General features: G+C 36.3%; 1 protein-coding gene across 1 annotated transcript; it reads left to right on the top strand.

The window, feature by feature from the left end:
• Window positions 1–3,723: 3,723 nt before the first annotated feature.
• Window positions 3,724–4,185, top strand: LOC149252646 (uncharacterized). The gene has a single exon (XM_089454222.1). The coding sequence runs from the start codon at window positions 3,724–3,726 to the stop codon at window positions 4,183–4,185; it is 462 nt and encodes a 153-aa protein (XP_089310348.1).
• Window positions 4,186–19,864: the final 15,679 nt, after the last annotated feature.

Here is a 19,864-nt window from a genome sequence, read left to right as displayed (position 1 = left end):
CCCCCTATTTTATTCTAACGTCATTTGGACCCTTCTATTAATTTATTAGTAATTTAATTCTATTTAATATCTTATAATAAATAATAAATATTTTATTTTCAATTCTTCTCATTATGGGCCTGGAGTATGCCCTAAAACTGCTTCTGCTTGGCTAAGAGCTCGTCTTCCTCGGACGTAAGGAAACAGGTTAACGGCCCAAGACCCAGAGGCATCTGGCAGGAGTGAAAGCCTGCTCCCTTACGGACCACCAGCGGGTTATTTCAGGTGGCGTGGTTTTCCTTGATAACAGTGATGTGTCAACTGACATTCGCGGATAGCAGCCAGAGATGGTTGTCCTCACTGTTGGTTTGACAAACTGAGTTTGATAGGTTTTTCCACCTTTTGAAAAAAAAAAAAAAAAAAAATAATTAACCTCCTTTCTTTTTCATTTTCACCAAACGCCCTTACTATTATGAATTTATTTTAATTTAATCTTTTATTTAATTTTTTCAATTTTAATCATTTTTATCTTTATTTTTATTTATTTGGCTTAATTAATTTATTTTTATTCAAATTATTTAATTATTATTATTATTCATTAACCTCCTTTCTTTTTCATTTTCACCAAACGCCCTTACCATTATGAATTTATTTTAATTTAATCTTTTATTTAATTTTTTCAATTTTAATCATTTTTATCTTTATTTTTATTTATTTGGCTTAATTAATTTATTTTTATTCAAATTATTTAATTATTATTATTATTCTAAATTAAACTTATAAATGCTTGTTATCAATTATTAGCAATGTTTTTTTTTCTTCTCTTATCTAATGAGTATATTTTAATAATTAATTTCTTATTATTAATTTAATTTAATTTTAATTTTTATGTTTTTTTCTTAATTTTTAAATCATTTAAATTTTCAAATTATCTGGCTTTACTTTTTATTAATTTTTTTTGTTATTTAATCTTAGTTTTGCACTTTTTGTATCTTCTTTCTTAGCTTCCCGAAAATAGATGAAATATTCACCAAAACATTGGACACCTCTGTTTTCTAGGAATATTTCTCAACATTAAATATTACATATTTTACAGAGTCAAAGATAATTTAATTTAGTAGTAGATATCAATAAAAATATTAAACGCCAAAGTGTAGTTATATGTGGAAGGCCTCAGAGCCATTGGGAGCCATGATGCATTTAACAACTACCGTTGTGCACAGGAACGAGTGGGATGAACTACTTTGCATAAATTTGTTTCGTGATCTCGCTGGTCAAAGCATTTCTTCTTGGTTGTCTCAACCCATATATTTTCTGTTAACCAAATCCATCCCTATACTAAAATGTCAGGCATTGAGATTTATGAAAAATTATCCTATTTAAATTTGTTACAAATTATTCTTGGTTATAGGTTGGACTGCACTTTATAATTCAAAACTATGGCCTTATAAATATATTGAATCTCGGATCATGTTCACATTCACTAATATGTAATTAAATACAAAGTGGTATCCTCTCTCTCAGGACCCGAGATGAGGAGGGCACACCATGGATGTGCGATGGGCGCCCGAGTCAATTTTATTCGACAGGTGAGTCATCTTTGGTTATGTGTGACAAGTTGAATTTGTGATGATGCACGAGTTTGGTTAAAGGCAATGGTCGAGCGCGCCCGGCGACCCGACGAGCAAGAGCATTCGGTTAAACGCGCCCCAAAAAGTTGTGGGACGACGAGTTGTGCGACGATGCGACGAGCTATTTGGAGAGTCGACAAACTGAGAAGTGTAAAATCAGCTAAGTATGGGCAGATGCATTACCATTTTATATGGAGTGTCGAAAAACCGTCAAGTTGGGTTGATGGATGGACGCAGACACCCTGGGCGGGTCGGCATGTGGAAATGGACTCGAGTTGGTTGGCTGACATATTGATTTGGAAAATGGTGGATGATTTGTATGGTCAGCTTGGGCGTAGGCTGACCCCACCTACACATGACGAGTTCGTATAAGTAGAGATGGCGACTTGGAGGAGAGATACCATCGAACAGCGAGCAAAAAGCAATCAAGCTAACACTTGGAGGTTTAAGTGAAGACAAAAGAAGGCAAAGGCAAGGAGCAGGTGGATGCAGGGCCATAGTGCCGAGCCGAGGGGAAGAAGAGGTGAGTTACAGTTTTTTGGAAAAAGTGCACGGGCGAGTTGCGGTTCGGAGCAACGGGCGGACAGTTTGGTAGTTGGGCCCGTACTCATAAGTATTGGTGAAAAGAAAGTGGGTAGCGGTGCTGCACCTGCCTATGTGCAGTTGAAAGACCACCTTCAAGATAGGGGTGTGACAGATGGTATCAAAGCTCCTGATTCCCTGGGGCTTTCAAAGATTTTCATATTGAAGTGATACAACTTCACTTCGTGACAGTTGGTATTAAAGGCATTTTTGAAGAAGCATATATCTCTTTATGACAGGGGATATCAGACTTTCCACAGGGCTTTGGAAAGTTCGACAGGGGCAAGTGAAGGGCCAAGTTGAACGATAGAATAAGTTTATGGTCTTGACAAGATCACAAACAAAACTGATGGTTGATCAAGTGAGAGAACCTCAAGTTATGACGGGGGAATCTAGCAGGGATTCCGAAATAGTTTTCATGGACAAGGTAGTGGATAAAATGGAGGAATTAGCTTCTGAAGTGGCTTTGGTGAAAACTAAGAATGTTGAATTTTGGGAGATGCACACGAAGTTGAAGGAAGAATTTGAAGACCTAAACATCCAATACGAGTATACAGAATGGATGTATGCACAAACAAAGAAATAAATCAAGGATATTGGAGTTGCAATGTATCAAGGTTTGGCACAAATCTCGAAGTTGCAGAAGGAACTTGACGATGCTCGAAATGAAATAGTTGTTTTGAAGAAAGCAGTTGGGCAAGGTTCTGTTGGAGGAGTTTCCCATGTGAAGGTCAAAGAACCTGAATCTTATGATGGGATGAGGAGTGTGAAAGCTCTTGGCAATTTCTTATGGGATATGGAGCAATACTTGGAGCATTTGGGTATACCTGATGATGAGGCCAAAGTCAAGGTAGCTACTCAATTCTTGATGAAAGATGCTAAGATGTGGTGGCAAAGAAAGATGGACCAGATTGCCAATGGTGAGGCAGCGGAAATCTCTTCTTGGGACGACATGAAGAAAGCTTTGCAAACTCATTTTAGCCCACAAGATGAGACTTGGGATGCAAGGATGAAGATTAAGTATATGAAGCAAACAAAAATCCTACAAGCATATCAATGGGAGTTCTTGAGTGCGATCTTGGAGTTACCTGATATGGCAGAAAAGGACAAGGTGTTCAATTTCATCATAGGATTGAAACCTTGGGCACGCAATGAGGTGAAGAGGTAGAAGATTAAGACACTAGAGGAAGCATTTGCGGTGGTTGATCGCTTGGTAGAAAATTACGATGAAGGAAATGAAGAAAGAAAGAAGAAGACAGATAAATCGAAAGAGAATACTACGAAAGAAGAGCCTTCGATATCGAATAACAAGTTGAAGACGAAGAAGCCTTTGAAGTGTTGGATTTGTGAAAAACCACATACGGTGAAGAATTGTCCTTGAAGACCGAAAGTGGCAGCAATAGTACAAGCTGATGCAAAGAATAATAAGGAAGAAACATCCGTTGGAGTGATGCAGATTTTGGGAGCTGTGGTGGCTACGGAAGTGGTTTCATGACGAGATCTTGAAAGAAACAAGTTGGAATATGTGGAGATGAAGATTGGGCAAGGCATTGTTCTCACTATGGTGGATAGTGGTGCAACTCATAACTTCATGAGTGAAGAAACTGCGAGGAAGATTGGGTTGAAATTTATACCAATTCAAGCACAGTTGAAAGCAGTGAATTCTCCACCAGATTCAGTGATTGGTGTAGCAGAAAAAGTGGATGTGAGCATAGGTGAATGGACTGGGAAAGTCAACTTCATGATTGTGCGTTTAGATGACTATGAAGCTATACTGGGTATGGAATTTATGAAACAATTTGAAGCTATGATAGTACCTCACTTGAAGAAGTTGTACATTTACGATGGGCGTGATGATGATCCCATTGGTGTACCAACCATAGGAACTACGACAACTGAATGTAAGTTGACAACGATGAATGTGGAGGAAGTCAAGCGAGATGAAGAAGTCTATAAGAGGTTTTCTTGTACAGAGGCAAAACTTATGGAGTAGTCACAGGTGATTAGAGCATTGTCTAATAGTATCTTGGATCTATCAAGTAGACTAGAGGTAGTGGAAGGAGTTGGAGATGCTAGACCTGAGATTCAAATGGAGAGTCAGGAAGCATACATGCAGAGATTGGAGGAGGAATATCCAGACAGGTGGATTGAGCTATTAGCTGAGGAAGAGGGAGAGCCTTTGGCCTCCACTTCCTCCCTCTCTTCTTAGACTGACATGGGGATGAGGGTCATTGTTAGCTTCTCATGGCAATGAGTCTCTAATATTTTGAGTAGACATCTAGGGTGAGATGGACATGATTGGTAGCAGTGTGTAGAGATGAGTCATGATGATGTAGGGAGCATGTGTTCTTGTGGAGGTGATGTATGGTTGGATTAGCTACCCAACTAGTCACCAACACGAGGGGATCCAACACATGATTTTCTTGCAGAGTTTGGCATATCGATGGCATGAGGTAGGTCAGAGGTGGACACATCTGAGTACCCATATATAGATTTGCAGTCTTAGTGATGGTGGTTGCTGAGATGTTGTTGTTGAGGATGACAACACATTTAGACTGGTGGAGGGTGTCAGGACCTCACGACGAGGAGGGCGCGCCACATATGTGCGATGGGCACCGGAGTTGGTTTTATGTGATGGGTGAGTCATCTTCGGTTATGTGCGATGAGTCAACTTTGCGATGACGCATGAGTTCAGTTAAAGGATATGGGCAAGTGCACTCGACGATATGACGAGCAGGAGCATTCGGTTAAACGTGCCCCAACAAGTTGTGTGATGATGAGTTGTGCGACGGTGTGATGAGCTACTTGGAGAGTCGAAAAAACGAGAAGTGGAAAATCAGCTAAGTATCGGTGCATGCATGACGATTTTATATGTAGTGTATAAAAACTGACGAGTTGGGCCAACATATGGAGGTGGACGCCCCTGGGTGGGCTGATGTGCAGAAACAGACCTAAGTTGGTTTGCCGACGTATTGATTTGGCAAATGGTGGACGATTTGTGTGGTCGGCCTAGGCGTAAGCCAACACCACCTATGCATGATGAGTTCATATAAGTAGAGATGGAAAATTGGAGGAGGGACACCATCAAACACCAAGCTACAAGAATTGAAGATAACACTTGGCGGTTTAAGCGTAAGTGAAGACAAAATAAGGCAAAGGCAAGGTGCAGGCAGACGTAGGGCCGTAGTGCCGAGCCGAGGGGAAGAAGAGGCAAGTTGCAGGTTTCGGGCAAGAGTGCACAGGCGAGTTGTAGTTCGTCGGAATAGGGGGACATTTTGATGGTTGGGCGTGGGAAACCCGAGCTGCGGTGGGCACAGGCAACCCGACCAAGCTGGGTGACCTGACCCACAGGTGCGGCCGAACGACTCGACCCAGCTGGGCTGGTCTGCACGGTGGAACAAGTTAGCCGTTGAACGACATGTGCGGCAGGATGAAATATGGTGTGGGAAAAATCTTAACATGGGTGTAGGCCGAATTACCCGACCCCATTCGTTGGGTCTGCACGGGGAAACGCTGCAAATGAGCTAGTTGCAGGTAGTTCCGAACGAAGGGTGGGCGACCCTGCACGGAGGCAGGTGAGCGCCCCTGAACGGTGCAGCTAGGCGACATAACATGAAGGTTGGTGTTGTTGAATGAAGGGTGACCCAACCCGATGAGGTGGGTGACCCGACACGAGCATGACGAAACTGTTGAAAATTGGAAAGCTTGCTAAGGTGAAATTTGGAGTTTCCTAGCAAGGTTGTACTTGTAAATGAAATTGTAAAGATTGAATTATTGTATTTGGGCAGACTCTAATATTCAGGGATTTTCCCCTCCCATTTGAAAAGAAAACATTTCCATTGTGCATATTTATGATATGATGATGATGATGATGTAAATGTTATTTCCACTGTGTAGTGATAAATGCTTAGTAGAAGTGAAGAAAAATAACTAAGTCTTGAATGTTAGGCGTAGCCCATACTCATAAGTACTGCTGAAAAGAAAGTGGGTAGTAGTGTTGCACTTGCCTATGTGTGGTTGAAAGACCACCGCCAGGATAGGGGCGTGACACCCTCCAAGTCATACGCTTGAGTGTTTATGTTTTAAGCTTAGTTTAAATATATTAAGATTTTGATATTTTTGTTATATATATATATATGGTTATTAAATTTGTAAAATTTTAATTGTTGAAATTATATATTAGTCGCAACAAAAGTGTTGAATTCACTTTTATAATAAAAATTAACCATTTTATTATTTTTTTATAACTCTTTTACCGAGTTAATTAAAAAAACTTAAAATATTTAGATTTGTCTTTTATATTTGTTATATAATGAAATATAAGATAATATAAATGAGATCAACATATATTTAATAACAAAGTAACCAAGTAGTCTAATTGTTTTATGTTTTGGGTTTTTAATCTAAATATTGTATGAAAAACATGAAACGCTGAACATAAAGCAATGAAAGCTAATACAAAATGGAGATGTCGTTCAAGCTCAATTCAAAATTGAGGATGTATGTTCCAATAAATCATGAATATGAAAAATAGTAACTCTCGAATGATCACAGTTTTTTCTCTGTGCAGAGTGAAAGCTATTCGCACAAGCATTTGTTAATATCTATATGGAGGCGCAGATCCTTTACGCGGTAAGGAGAGTGTTTCTTTGGTTAACTTTTTAAACTTTTTTCCATTTAGAACTTTTGCAGATATAAATATGTGGAAGAATGGTTGCACAAAATTAATTAATTGATCAAAGGTTGTGTTCTCAGCTAGTACGGAGCTGAGAAAAAAAATTCGTTATGCGTAATGAAGAATGTGCGGAAGACAATGTATATGTGGGACAACAAAGGTGCAAAAGGGACATGTATTGCTAATACATTAAATTTCATTTTCACATTGTAGCACAAGCAGGAAGGGTAACCAAATTGTCGATATTGCAGAATGATGATCCAATACGTTAATAGGCAAGGCAACACAATGACAGGTTTATGACATGTCCCTAGATATATTGTTATCTAGATTTTTAATCATCCTAATGCATTCGATGCAATACTAACAACGTAAAACAATTTGTTTTACTTAAAAGATTAGGCAACAACCAGAGTGATAGTAAGAACATAAAGGAATTACTATAAGTGCTAGGGTAATGACAATTGAATTGAAAGAAATAAATCAACATTATTATTGAATCACATGCTGACAACAAAAAAAACAACACACAAACGCCCATTTCGACTCATTGGGTATAGGATGATATGACCGAAAAAGCATTATACTAGCAGAATTTGGTGTCAATTTCAAATGTGGTACATGTATGCCATCCTTTTGGAACTAAATTGAATAAGATTTCACACACATTCCACACAAAAGTGTATTGATCTGGATCTCCAAGGAATAATGATGAAGCCAATGTAATTATCGTTTATCGAAAATGGAAAATGCTACAAATATACCAAAGTTATAAAACACCAACCAAAGGAACGAACTTGGAAAAATAATTGATATAATAGAATAGAATGGTCCACAATTGCGACAAGAAAAGTAGCACAACAATCGCACTAGGAATAGATAAAGCCACACTATTAATATAGAGAAAAGTTAAAGAAATGACAACGATGAAAAACATACAATGAGGAAGAGCCTATATTTTTTATCAGCGTACTACGATCCACCGCACTAGGTGGCTTCGAAGAGAAAATTCTTGTTTCGCTGAGGGGAATGGTTTGCACAACAGGTCACAGTTGCACTAGTTAAGTTAACTCTACAACAGTTATGTGGAAGCCCTGTGATTATCAGAAGGTCATATTTGATTATAATGTTCTATGCCAATAGTATGGAAAAATGATACGCTGCAAACGCATTAAAAATCTTGTTGGATGACAAATTAATGGTGATACCATATGCCCATATTCTCAACACATAACATTATAATTGAGAAAATGAACAAATTGGTCAATGATCCATCATATTGATTGAATGGATGTAAGTTTTATGAAATAGAAACTTATTAATGATTAAGAGTTTATAGTAAACTTCTTGTAAATTAATGTTTTTTTTTTAAAAGGAAATTATGATGTTTCTTATTTAAAATGAGATAATAATGTTTCTTATTTAATGTTTATTAGATTTTTTGTTCCTATTTAAATTAATTTTTTGTTTGCAGAATAAATTTTCCTCTGTATCCCCATTCTCATGCACATACACCATCCTCTGCACATTTAACTCTTGTCCAGCGCGATTAAATCTGCAAAAATTTTCAATGGAAAAGAGCTTAAAATGAAACAATACAAGATAACCACACTAACAACTCATGTCTTTCTCTCACTGTGAGAGCACTAACTGAAGAAATGCCGCCTAAAATTTGTACATCTATTCTATTTATATTGAATTTTGATAATAGCAACACACTAATGGTTACTGTGAAAGAGAAAAGTGGACATGCATGTGAATGCTATTCTCACTATTACAAACCCCACCTTTCTCACACAAACCCCATCCTCCACACATCTTTCATTGCACACAGGAAAACACTAATCGAAGATTTATAACCAAACCTTATTAACTAAAACTGCAAAATTTTTAAATGAAAAATAGTTTAAAACTAATTTCCTTTGTGCGGAATAAAGTTCCATTTGCACCCCCATTCTCTTACTCTCCCCTTTCTTCACATAGTAAAATATCTGCATAAGGAAAGCTATAATAACAATATAACATTAATTTCATCCATATTGAATAAATTTCCCTATGCACTCCCCCGTTATCTGGCACATACCCCTTCCTTCGCATAGTCAAAGTTATGCATAATGAAACATAATAATATTCATCTGCACATCCTTTAGTCTGTAAAGATTCATAGCTCTATAAAATCACATCTCTACCCAATTGCTCTTATTAGCAGTAGATATTAGCGGTAGAAGCAGGGACTATTTCATCGATGTGCAATATAATTCCCTCTCAACATTAATTTCCCTATGCACCCACGTTCTCCTACAAATACCCTATCCTAATTTCGCCCCTGCTGGATAAAGTTCCCTATGCACCCTCATTCTCCCACACATACTCGTCCTCCGCACAACAAAAGCTCCACGCAATGAAACATAATAATATTAATTATTATGCTCTCTCACACATACCCCATCACCCAAAAAGATTCGTAGCTCTATAAAATTAGAGATCTATGCAACTTCTCTCCCTCACATACTCCATACTCCGCATAGTAAAATCTCTGCAAAAAGAAATATTTGAACATTAATATCATCCCTGTTGAATAAAGTTCTATGCACCCTTTTTCTCCTACACATACCGTGTTTCGTGCATTGTAAAATCTCCACACAATGAAACATAATAATATAAATTCAAAATAGTTCCCTTTGCATCCACACATACCCTGTCCTTTCTCTATAAAATCAGAGCTCTTTCAGATTTGTTCATCGCCCCCTCCCCCCCAGCGTTTGTAAAGGATTTGGAAATGCATCAATTCTACCACCATTTGGCAAAGCAATAACAAAATGTCAGATCACAAGCATGTCAATTCTACCACCATTTGGTAGAGAAATAATAACACACTATCATAGAACTCACGAAAATCACCATGGTAAAAACTTCGTAGAAAGAAACACAATCATATTAAATGCAAAAAAATTCAGCCCTCACATCTTATGCAAAGGGCCTACAACCGCGTCAATTTTGACATCATTGCGAAATAACATCAGTGTCATAGCACTAAGCAATGCAATGACCACTCATAATAATTGGGGATTTGTTTAGCCCCCCCACCTTATGCAAAGGGCCTGCAACCACACCAATTCTGACATCATTGGGTAAAGAAATAATGTAACAATTTCACTGTCAGAGCATTGTCAGAGCACTAAAGAATGGAATGGCCATTAAAAAAATTAGTTTTTTGTTTTTCTTTCTAATTTTAAAATTAATATCAGGCACTGACAAACACCAAAAATAAAACACCCTCCAATAGGGAAATTATGTCCCATCAAAGCTCCCTCAACCAATAAAAAATTAGAATTAAAATTTCTTGAAAATTAGAAAATCACTTTTGAATTTATAAAAAAATAGAAATATTAAGAATTTTCCTGAAAATTTGGTTAAACTTGCAAAAGCACAACGAAAAAATGCAGAGTCAACACACTTTGACCGTGAGAGAAATGTTATAGTCCTTGGAGAGGCAGATGCTAATAATACAGTATTTTGCGGGGTTGTGATTTTTAGTTATTTAAAAAAAAATTGAATGCATGAATGAATTTAGTTCTTTGAAAAAACCCCTGAGATATTTGGATTATGTAGACTACACAACTTACTTGGATTATGGAGACTACCATCTAAATTTAGCAATACAGTTTTTGGAGAGATTGTGATTTTTAGTTATTTAACATGTGTTTTTGAATGCATAATGGATTTGGCACGCTAAAAACCCCCGGGGTACTATAATTATGTGGACTACACAACTCAAACTTATGATTCCAATAAATATATATTGAATTTAAGACAAAAAAATACTAAACCTTGGAAGAGTTAGTGCAAAGTCATTAATGTTGTATAAATTAAGATATACATCTTTCCCTCTAAAATATTTAAAAGTTTAACATAATATCTTTTAATTTATATATTAGTAATTACTTTAATCTTAAGTGGATATGGGCATGACGCTGCAACCTAAGGTTGTTTTAATCAAGGGTTTTTGACTTTCACCAATTAGGCATGCGGGGGGAGGGGACCCACTCCCCTCTATTGAAATGTGACATCCATGGATGCACATGTTGGGGATCAACCAGGAGATGCATGTAGCACACATTAGTGGGCACACAATCGAGAGAAGATCCACAACATCCTGGTCCCTCCTTTGAGTTTTTAGTTGGAGAGACCTATCAATCCAAGAGATCTTGTTGTTGTCTTCCCAAAGTCGCCATAAACCCCAAATTTGAAGTACAATAGTGGAGGATTCAGGAATACATCCAATACCTGCAAGACTATGCTCTCATTATAAAGTTTATGGGGTTTTGGCTAGCTAAAATCTCTCGTCACCTGGATCTAAAACAAATGGAATTGAAAAGGCCAAATAGACATGGACCTAAGGGCCAACGGATTCTTTACAGTCATATTTTCTAATCTAGAAGATCACATTAGGTATTTGAAAATGACCCTTATTTTCTAACTCTACTACACTATATTTATATTTTTGGACAGAGGGTTTCAACCCTAATAAGGAGGATTTCAAAGCCGCGCCAGTTTGGATTCAAATATTCTCCCTTCCAAACGATTATGGGAGGAAGAAACCCTTGAAGGCATCAACAAGCACTTTTCCATTTCATCAAAGCATTAGAAGTTACCAAAATGGGAAGATATATTTCCTATGCTAGGATCTAAATTTATATAAATATATCATAGCCCATCCCAGCTTCTATTTACATATACGATCATGATGAGGTCTAGAAGAAACCTTTGGATTATGAACACATACATTTACATTACACAATATGCCATGAATATGTCCATCCTTTTATAGATTTCCCACTTTTACAACTTAACCCTCCCCAAAAGCAAGATTCACCTTAAGACAAGGACATGTTCTTGAAACAAAACCCTAAATGTAAGCACCCTCATTCCCAATCATCCAAAGACCCAGATCCAGTGATCCCAACTCAAAATAGCTTTGAGTCATTAGCAAATCCAAAGGTAGTAGAATTGAGGGAGGGGACCAGTGGTGAGCCTAACAATCCTTATGATCTAAGAAATAAGAGGCAAAAGGAATATCATACAAGCCATTCATAGCAGTTAGTATTTTCTGTACCACCAAGCAAAGAATTAAAGTCTAAAAATGAAGTGGTAATGACAGAGGTACTAAAATAGGAATCACAAGATGGATGGGAATACTTGGACTTAAACTCCCTCAATATCAAAGAAACGACAACTAAATGGAAGGGTAAGGATCTAAAGGAAATCTTGGAGTACTATGAAATTGAAGCTCCACCACCCACAATATCTTCCACGTAATATATCTTCCTCTTCCAATTTGGGTGTTAATTTATAGTCTTCTAGATCAACATAATTTTTCTAAAGAAGCAGAATTTTGAGGTTGTAGAAGCAACAAACAACTCTTACAAGAGTTAGGGAAATACTAGTGAACTCTAAGAGAATCACATTGATGGTAGAGACATTTTCCTCCCCAAATCCTTTTGCTAAATGAAAATCATATCTTGGAATTTGAGATGCCTCAATTGCAAAAGAAAATAGAGGCTCCTCTAAAGAAAAATACATCAAGGTCAACTAACAATAATCATGATTTCTGAATTTAGGCTTTTGTGATCCATACTGAATTATTGAGAAGCTTTTGACAATAATAATTTCCTTAGTTTGATTTCTAGATATTCTTAGTCGTTGACTTATTATTTTATTGTTTGTCGTTGAGTAATAAATAAATAAATAATATTAAATAAATAAATATATTTATTTTCTTTAATAGTCAAATTTAATATCCAAACAAGATTTTATTAATAAACTATATTTATCAAGTCAAACCTAGCTAACCATTGTAAATTAATTGCACTCTCTATTTAATATATTTCTTTATTTTTAATAATATTATTTAAGTTTGACCCTTAGATATTATTTCCTTTGTTTGATTTTTAGATATTCTTAGTTGTTGACTATTATTTTATTGTCTGCTATTAACTAATAAATAAATTAATTAATATTATCTAACAGTTAAATTTAACATTCGAAATGTTTTATTAATAAACTATATTTATCGAGTCAAAACTAGTTGTTACAATCTAACCATTGTAAATTAATTGTCTCTACTTTATGCTCTATTTAATTGTATGCCATGATCTAATTCGCGATCTTGTTGTGACGATGAACCACACTAGTTGGTTCGAAATGTGTTAAAAAATCTTCTCCTATGTGATTATTACCGAAAGGTTCTCAATAATCATGATCCAAGAGACTGTGTTCTAATGAGCAAGTGATCCAGGTGGCTCCAGAAAGACTCGAAAATCAAAGTCTCTAGATTTCCTTGAAAATAAGACCAAAGCATAGATCTCATCTTCCTGATTCCAACGACGCAAACGATGCCTAAATCCAAGTTCGTATGTGAAAGTTATGGTTATTCAAAGTTTTAGTCAAGCTAGGAAAAAGTCAAAGTCGACATTCTGCCATGTGGCAAGATGTACAGATTGTTGTAGAATGTAACTAGGTTTGGTCTTCCTAATGACATGTAATTCTGATCTTTCTAAATGATGAAATAAAAGGAATAAAAATATTTTTGTAATGCATTTTGGTTTCACGAGTAAGAGCTTCTATTTCTAGATGGCTCCCATTGAGAGCTTTAGGATTTGTCAAAGAGTCATGTTTCATGTATGAAGATATGTCAAAAGTATTCCAGTTTATAGAATTGTCAAAATAGCCCTCCAAAAGACAAGCACAGTTCTCCTCTTGAAGTCGGCCTACATGATGAACTAAATAACACAAGTCAACTCACAAATAAAAGCCACATCTCTTCATGTATACAAGTCGGCTTATTTATGGACACACTACTATAAATACCTAGCTGGGATCTTCGCATAAGGACAGTCAAGAATTAATATATCTATGATATTTTCAGAGGTTTACTACAATGCTAAGTTTGAATAAGGGTATACAAGAAGATTCGGTGAAGGAACTCGGTCCAGTGTATAGAAGTATAAGAGATAAGCTCATGATTCCTCTGAAGTTTGGATCATAGAAAGGAGACCAGTTTAGATCACAGATAGGAGACACTAGTTTGGATGGAACTCATAAAATGATGAAGGGACAACAAAGACTTGTTTAAGGACTGATCACATTTTGGATCTCTGAAATTAGGATGGTAAAACACAGAGACAAAGGTTCGGACTTGGATAAATAATTACAATCAAGTTCATATGTTATTACAGTCAAGAAGTTTGGACTTCTATGAGAAAGTCTCGGTGTTATAAAGAAGACACAGTTCAGTAATGGAAACCACAGATTTGGTGCTATATCACAGTGATTTGGTGACATTACATTGACATGTTTTGGTACTATCTCTAGTGTATCTATAGCTCATTGAAGAAGACGATCTTAGTATGAAGAAGTTCGAAGAGGAAGAGGAAGTCAAGAACAAAGGACTAGTATCTTGGTCTTAGAGTGGTTAATAGGTCAAGGGTATTGGTCTTGGCATTTGTCAATTGGAATCTCTATAAGAAGAATTTGTGTGGGTTTTCCTCTCAAAGAGTGAGAGGTTTTGGCCTTGGCTTATAACCTGCATGATGTTTCTCTTGTGTATTTATGGTCATGCATTGGTTATTATTTGATGAAGAAGAAGAACAATAATAATCTAATGTGAAGAAGATATTAATCTAAAGAAGTAAAAAGCATTCACAAGCAGTCACTAATGAAAGAGAAATCAACTAAGACTAATGCCCTAGATTTCTCAACATGGAATCAGAGCTAAGGAGATGAAGTCAAAGGAAGGGCATCTAATCAAAGAGACATTCAAGGATCAATTCGAAGGTTATCAAAGCAAAAGATCAAGACCTGCATTGCAGAACTAGATCATAGATCAAAGAAGCAGTCTAAAACAACAAGAACCTTTGTTTCTATAGTCATCATCAAAAGGCCACAAAGACCCTCATCAAGTTGTCTACAAGGAAAGATAAGTTCTAAGGAATTTTAAAGATGAAGATCACATCATCTTGGAAAAATTTGAAACATTACAAGCATTTCTAATCTACACTACAAGAGAAGTCGAAATATATTGAAGGCAAGAAGGCATTGTCATAATTTTCAAGGTTATAAAGAAATCAAGGATTCTCTCCTATCCCTTGAATAAATTCATCCAAGGAAGCAACAAATCATCCTCATCAAAAGAAGCAACCTTCTCTATTGAAGAAAGGCCTTTTCGTTTGAAAGAAGATCATCCAAGAGGGAGAACTAATACATCTTCAACCATCATCAAAGTGATCAACGTGAAGATTTCATCTGCACTTGTCAAGTAAGTATCTTTCATTCCTAAATTAATTTGGTAAAATGACTTCATGTTTGCAAGGAGATCTATAAATTGGATGGGTCATCGAAATTCCTTGCATGAAGAAGGAGGATACACATAGTCCTATAAGAAGTTGAAGTTATTGAACATACCAAAAGGTCTCCTCTGAATTCATGAAAAGGGATACTTATGAAAGATCCCCTCATATAGCAATATTGGAGACATCAAAGAGATTCATATGATAAAATCATTCTCTGAAGGTACGATAAAGAAGGTCACATGAATTAGATCTGATCTACACAAAAGTAAAGATATCAAAGGATGAAGGATATCTACAATATTTAGGAAAGAAGATAACCATCATTGAACTATAATGCACTAACTGATAATCAAGGTAACAAATATCCATGGGATAAGAAAGTTACCTCATTCAAAAACTTGTCATTTCTATGCAAGATAGAAGAAGAAAAAAGTGTTGAAGGTTAAGGACTCAAACATTTTCTGGAAGGAAAGGAAGTTTGGAAAATTATGAAAGAAGAGAATAACTGAGATTCAATGTTATGAATGCAAAGACTATGAATATTACAGGAAAGATTGTCCTTATATTAAGAATGACAATAACAAGAAGGATAGAGAAGAATTCCATTTCACCAAAGAAGTGGAGAAAGCTGAAATAAGGAAGTCCAAGGAAGAGAAGCATTATAAGCAAGAGCTCGTAACCTCACCATAGGGAAACATGAACGACCATTGGAACAAAGTCTATCATAGTCAACTTTGGAGGATATAGCTCTTGGTGACCTCATTGGAAGATCAAAGGAAGAAGTCATCTAGGACAAGTCTCATCATACATCAAGGAAACTTCTGTTGAATAAGGATATGTGAGAATGAATTCTCATTGGAGGATTCATCGATCGAGAAAGGAAGCAAGTGCTTCATTAGGAACTCCAACTTGTGGAGTTCATGGGATGATGGTACGATAACATAAGAGATGAAGCAAATCAAGGGGTTGAAGATCTTTTCAATCAAGGAAGTTGTTGAAAGAAGCCTAGATGACCTAAAGGTAAAATGAGGTATGTATGCTTGTATTTAATATTATAAAGTCATGTCATATGGTTGCAGGTAACAAGGATCACTACTTATATTTTGAGAAGCATTATCAAAGGAAAGGAATCTCCTCGTATGAAAGAATGTAAAAGGGCATGAGTCACACTAGATGAAATCAACATAATATGTCCTCATATGAAGTATGAGGTGGTTGAATACGATTGAGGAACTCTAATTAGAAGCCCTTGGGAATGAAGTGTGTGAAAAGGTAGGAAGAGATCATGATAATATGCAACGAAGGTAGAAGGCATTCAACATCCGAAGTCCAAGAATATTTGACTAGAAGATCTTCCGGAAGGATGTGAAGGCTCTGATGGAAGTTAGAAAAAGATAGAGATCCTTGACACTAAACATCTATGGGAAATGTGTCAATCTGCATACAGGATGTTGATACTTACAAGAAGATGTCATGGTGAAAGATCATCACAAAGGTAAATATTATTTGAAGTGTTCAATGATTATTTTTGAACTAACATCTGGTTGGGCTTATGTAGGACTGTCAAAGGGAATATCTGTGAATGAATTCCAAGCAGGCCATATAGAAGGATGTAATTTCCTTCCAAGAAATATGGCATGAAAGTAGAATGAAATGAAACAAAGGTAGATGAAAAATTTGATGGATCACTTTCTAATAAGTTAGGGACATTACTAACTCATGGACAAAAGTGATGGGTGGTTTGTGCCCTATATATGGAAGTTCCCAAAAGTTTAAGACTCCTTAAAAGAAATTCATGACATTGAAGAAAGGAGATCTTCATGCAGCTAAGTGTTCTAGAGCTACTATAGGTCCCTAGTTAAGAGGGAGCCTGAGAAGAAGTTTCTTACTCGGAGGAAACTGGAAAATTTCTAAGCTGAAATCTCAGGTACATTCCTCTGTGATAGGAATGGGTACATCAAAGGAATGGAGGATTGTGTAATCATTTGGCATCTGATGCTCTTGTTGGATGAGATAGGGAATCCCATGGAAGAGTAGTCACGGGGACCGATATTCTTTTGGGGACTGGGGAGTCCAAGAAAAGAATAGTCCTCATGGAGCATATCCAGAGAGAACCCAAGTGGGGTATGTTCTGAGAGGGACAATGACGAGGATGTCTATATATGATTTGTCTCACCAACATTTTTCTCTGGTATTATGGAGAGATATAGTTGTTAGTCAAGGCCTTGCTATATAAATACTGGTTGGTATGATGCTATACAAATGAGTTACACATCTGAATTCCTCTTATGAGAAATTATTCAGATTGAGAATGACCAAGTACCATTATGAATACCTCCCTAGTTAAGAGGGAGTGTTGTAAAATGTAACTAGGTTCAGTCTTCATAATATTGTAAATGATGAAATAAAAAGAATAAAATTATTTTTGTAATGCCTTGCTTCATGGGTTTCATGAGCAAGAGTTTTTACTTCTAGATGGCTCCCATTGAGAGCTTTAGGATTTTTCAAAGATTCACATGTCATGTATGAAGACATGTAAAAAGTATTCTAGTTTATAGGATTGTCAAAACAACCCTCCAAAAGACAAGCATGGTTCTCCTCTTGAAGTCGGCCTGCAAGATGAATTAAATAACACAAGTTAGCTCATAAATAAAAGACACATATCTTCATGTGTACAAGTCGGCTTAGTTATGGGTAGAATACTATAAATACCTAGCTAGGATCTTCACATAAGGACAATCAAGAACTTAGATATCTCTAAGATTTTCAGAGGTTGATTACAATGCTAAGTTCAGATAAGGGTATAGAAGAAGATTCGGTGAAGGAGCTCAGTCCAATGTCTAGAAGTATAAGAGATAAGCTCATGATTCCTCTGAAGTTCAGATCATAGAAATGAGAATAGTTTGGATCATAGATAGGAGACAGTAGTTTGGATGAAACTCATAAAATGATCAAGGGACATCGAAGACTTGTTTAAGAACTGATCACATTTCAGATATCTGAAATTAAGATGGTAAAACAAAAAGACAAAGGTTTAGACTTGGATAAATAATTACAGTAAAATTTGGATGTTATTACAGTCAAGAAGTTTGGACTTCTATGAGAAAGTATCAGTGTTATAAAGAAGACACAATTCAGTATTGTAAACCACATATTCGGTGCTATATCACAGTGATTTGGTGACATTACATTGACATGTTTTGGTACTATCTCTAGTGTATCTACAACTCATTGAAGAAGATGATCTCAGTATGAAGAAGGTCGAAGAGGAAGAGGAAGTCAAGAACAAAGGACTAGTGTCTTGGTCTTGGAGTGTCTAATAGGTCAAGGGTCTTGGTCTTCGTATTCGTCAATTGGAATCTCTATAAGAATAATTTGCGTGGGTTTTCCTCTCAAAGAGGGAGAGGTTTTGGCCCTGGCTTATAGCCTACATGACGTGTCTCTTGTGTATTTATGTTCATGCATTGGTTACTGTTTGATGAATAAGAAGAAAACTAATAATCTAATTTGAATAAGATCCTAATCTAAATAAGTAAAATGCATTCACAAGCAGTCACTAATGAAAGAGAAATCAACTAACACTAATTCCCTAGATTTATCAACACAAATGAAACGTGGCAGCAAAGTCAATAGGCCTAGAGGGACCCACAGAGCTAATATGGCAGCCTAGTAAGAAAACTAGGTGGACCCACATGTTAGTGGAAGTCTTGTTTTCCTGTCACTAGTGATCAAATATTCTTTTACCAAGTCTGTCAGGAGTCTCAAGGTCAAATTTACCATGTCACTACGTTTACAGAGTAAAATTTGGTCACTGGCTAGTTAGTCTAGGAATGATTTTATTCTTTTGGAAAGTCACACATGTTGGTCACCTACCTCATTCAAATGAAGGTGTCATAATAAAAAGGAGGTTTTCATTATATCCATCATCATCATCATTTCACTCAGTTTCAAGTCTTCATTAGGTCATTAGGGTTTCAAGGTCCATCATCATCATGTGTAAATCACACATTAAATAAATCATGACAAGTAGTTCTTTGGAATTAACTTGTTGAATTTTCACAAGTTTTTCATGATTTCAGTTTCAAAGGCTTCAGGAGAAGAAGTTTCAATGTTTAAAAAGTAAAAATGTAGCTCAGGTTTCAGCTCTCCAAAGTGACTCAGTCTTAAAGGTGAAAAATTAGTTTTTTAAAATTGTTGTGGGGCCCATTTATTTCAAAAGGAAAACTAACTTGCCTATATAAACCCAAAAAGGCCCAAATTCACTTCATTTGCCTTTTATTCCCCTTTGTGCATTGAGCTCTCTCCTCCATTGGCAAGAAAAACTCGGGTTTTTAGGCAAATTTAGCAAAAAATTGAAGGTGTTGCACTTCCAGAGACTGTGTTGTGCTTCTAAGGCCGATGCTGCGCTTCTGGACACTACGCTGCGCTTGTGCCAGAGCAGCTCAAAATCATCCAGAAATCACCCAAATTGAAATTTCAAGCTTGCAATTTGTTTTCTTGCTAACCTAGACTCCTCTACAAGTAAGTACATCACTTCACTTACCTTTTTCTTTAGCAAGATGGATTCAAGCTTAAGATTTCTTCATCTAGGGTTTTTAGTGAATTTATCATGAAATGAGCTAGGGTTGATGATGGCTAGTCTAGTT

Source organism: Pinus tabuliformis, chromosome 7 (assembly GCF_031772625.1).
Source record: "Pinus tabuliformis cultivar Carrire ecotype Pingquan chromosome 7, CPIR1, whole genome shotgun sequence".
NCBI lineage: Eukaryota > Viridiplantae > Streptophyta > Pinopsida > Pinales > Pinaceae > Pinus > Pinus tabuliformis.
Note: the sequence above shows the minus strand (reverse complement) of the source record. Positions and strands in the feature narration are given on the sequence as shown.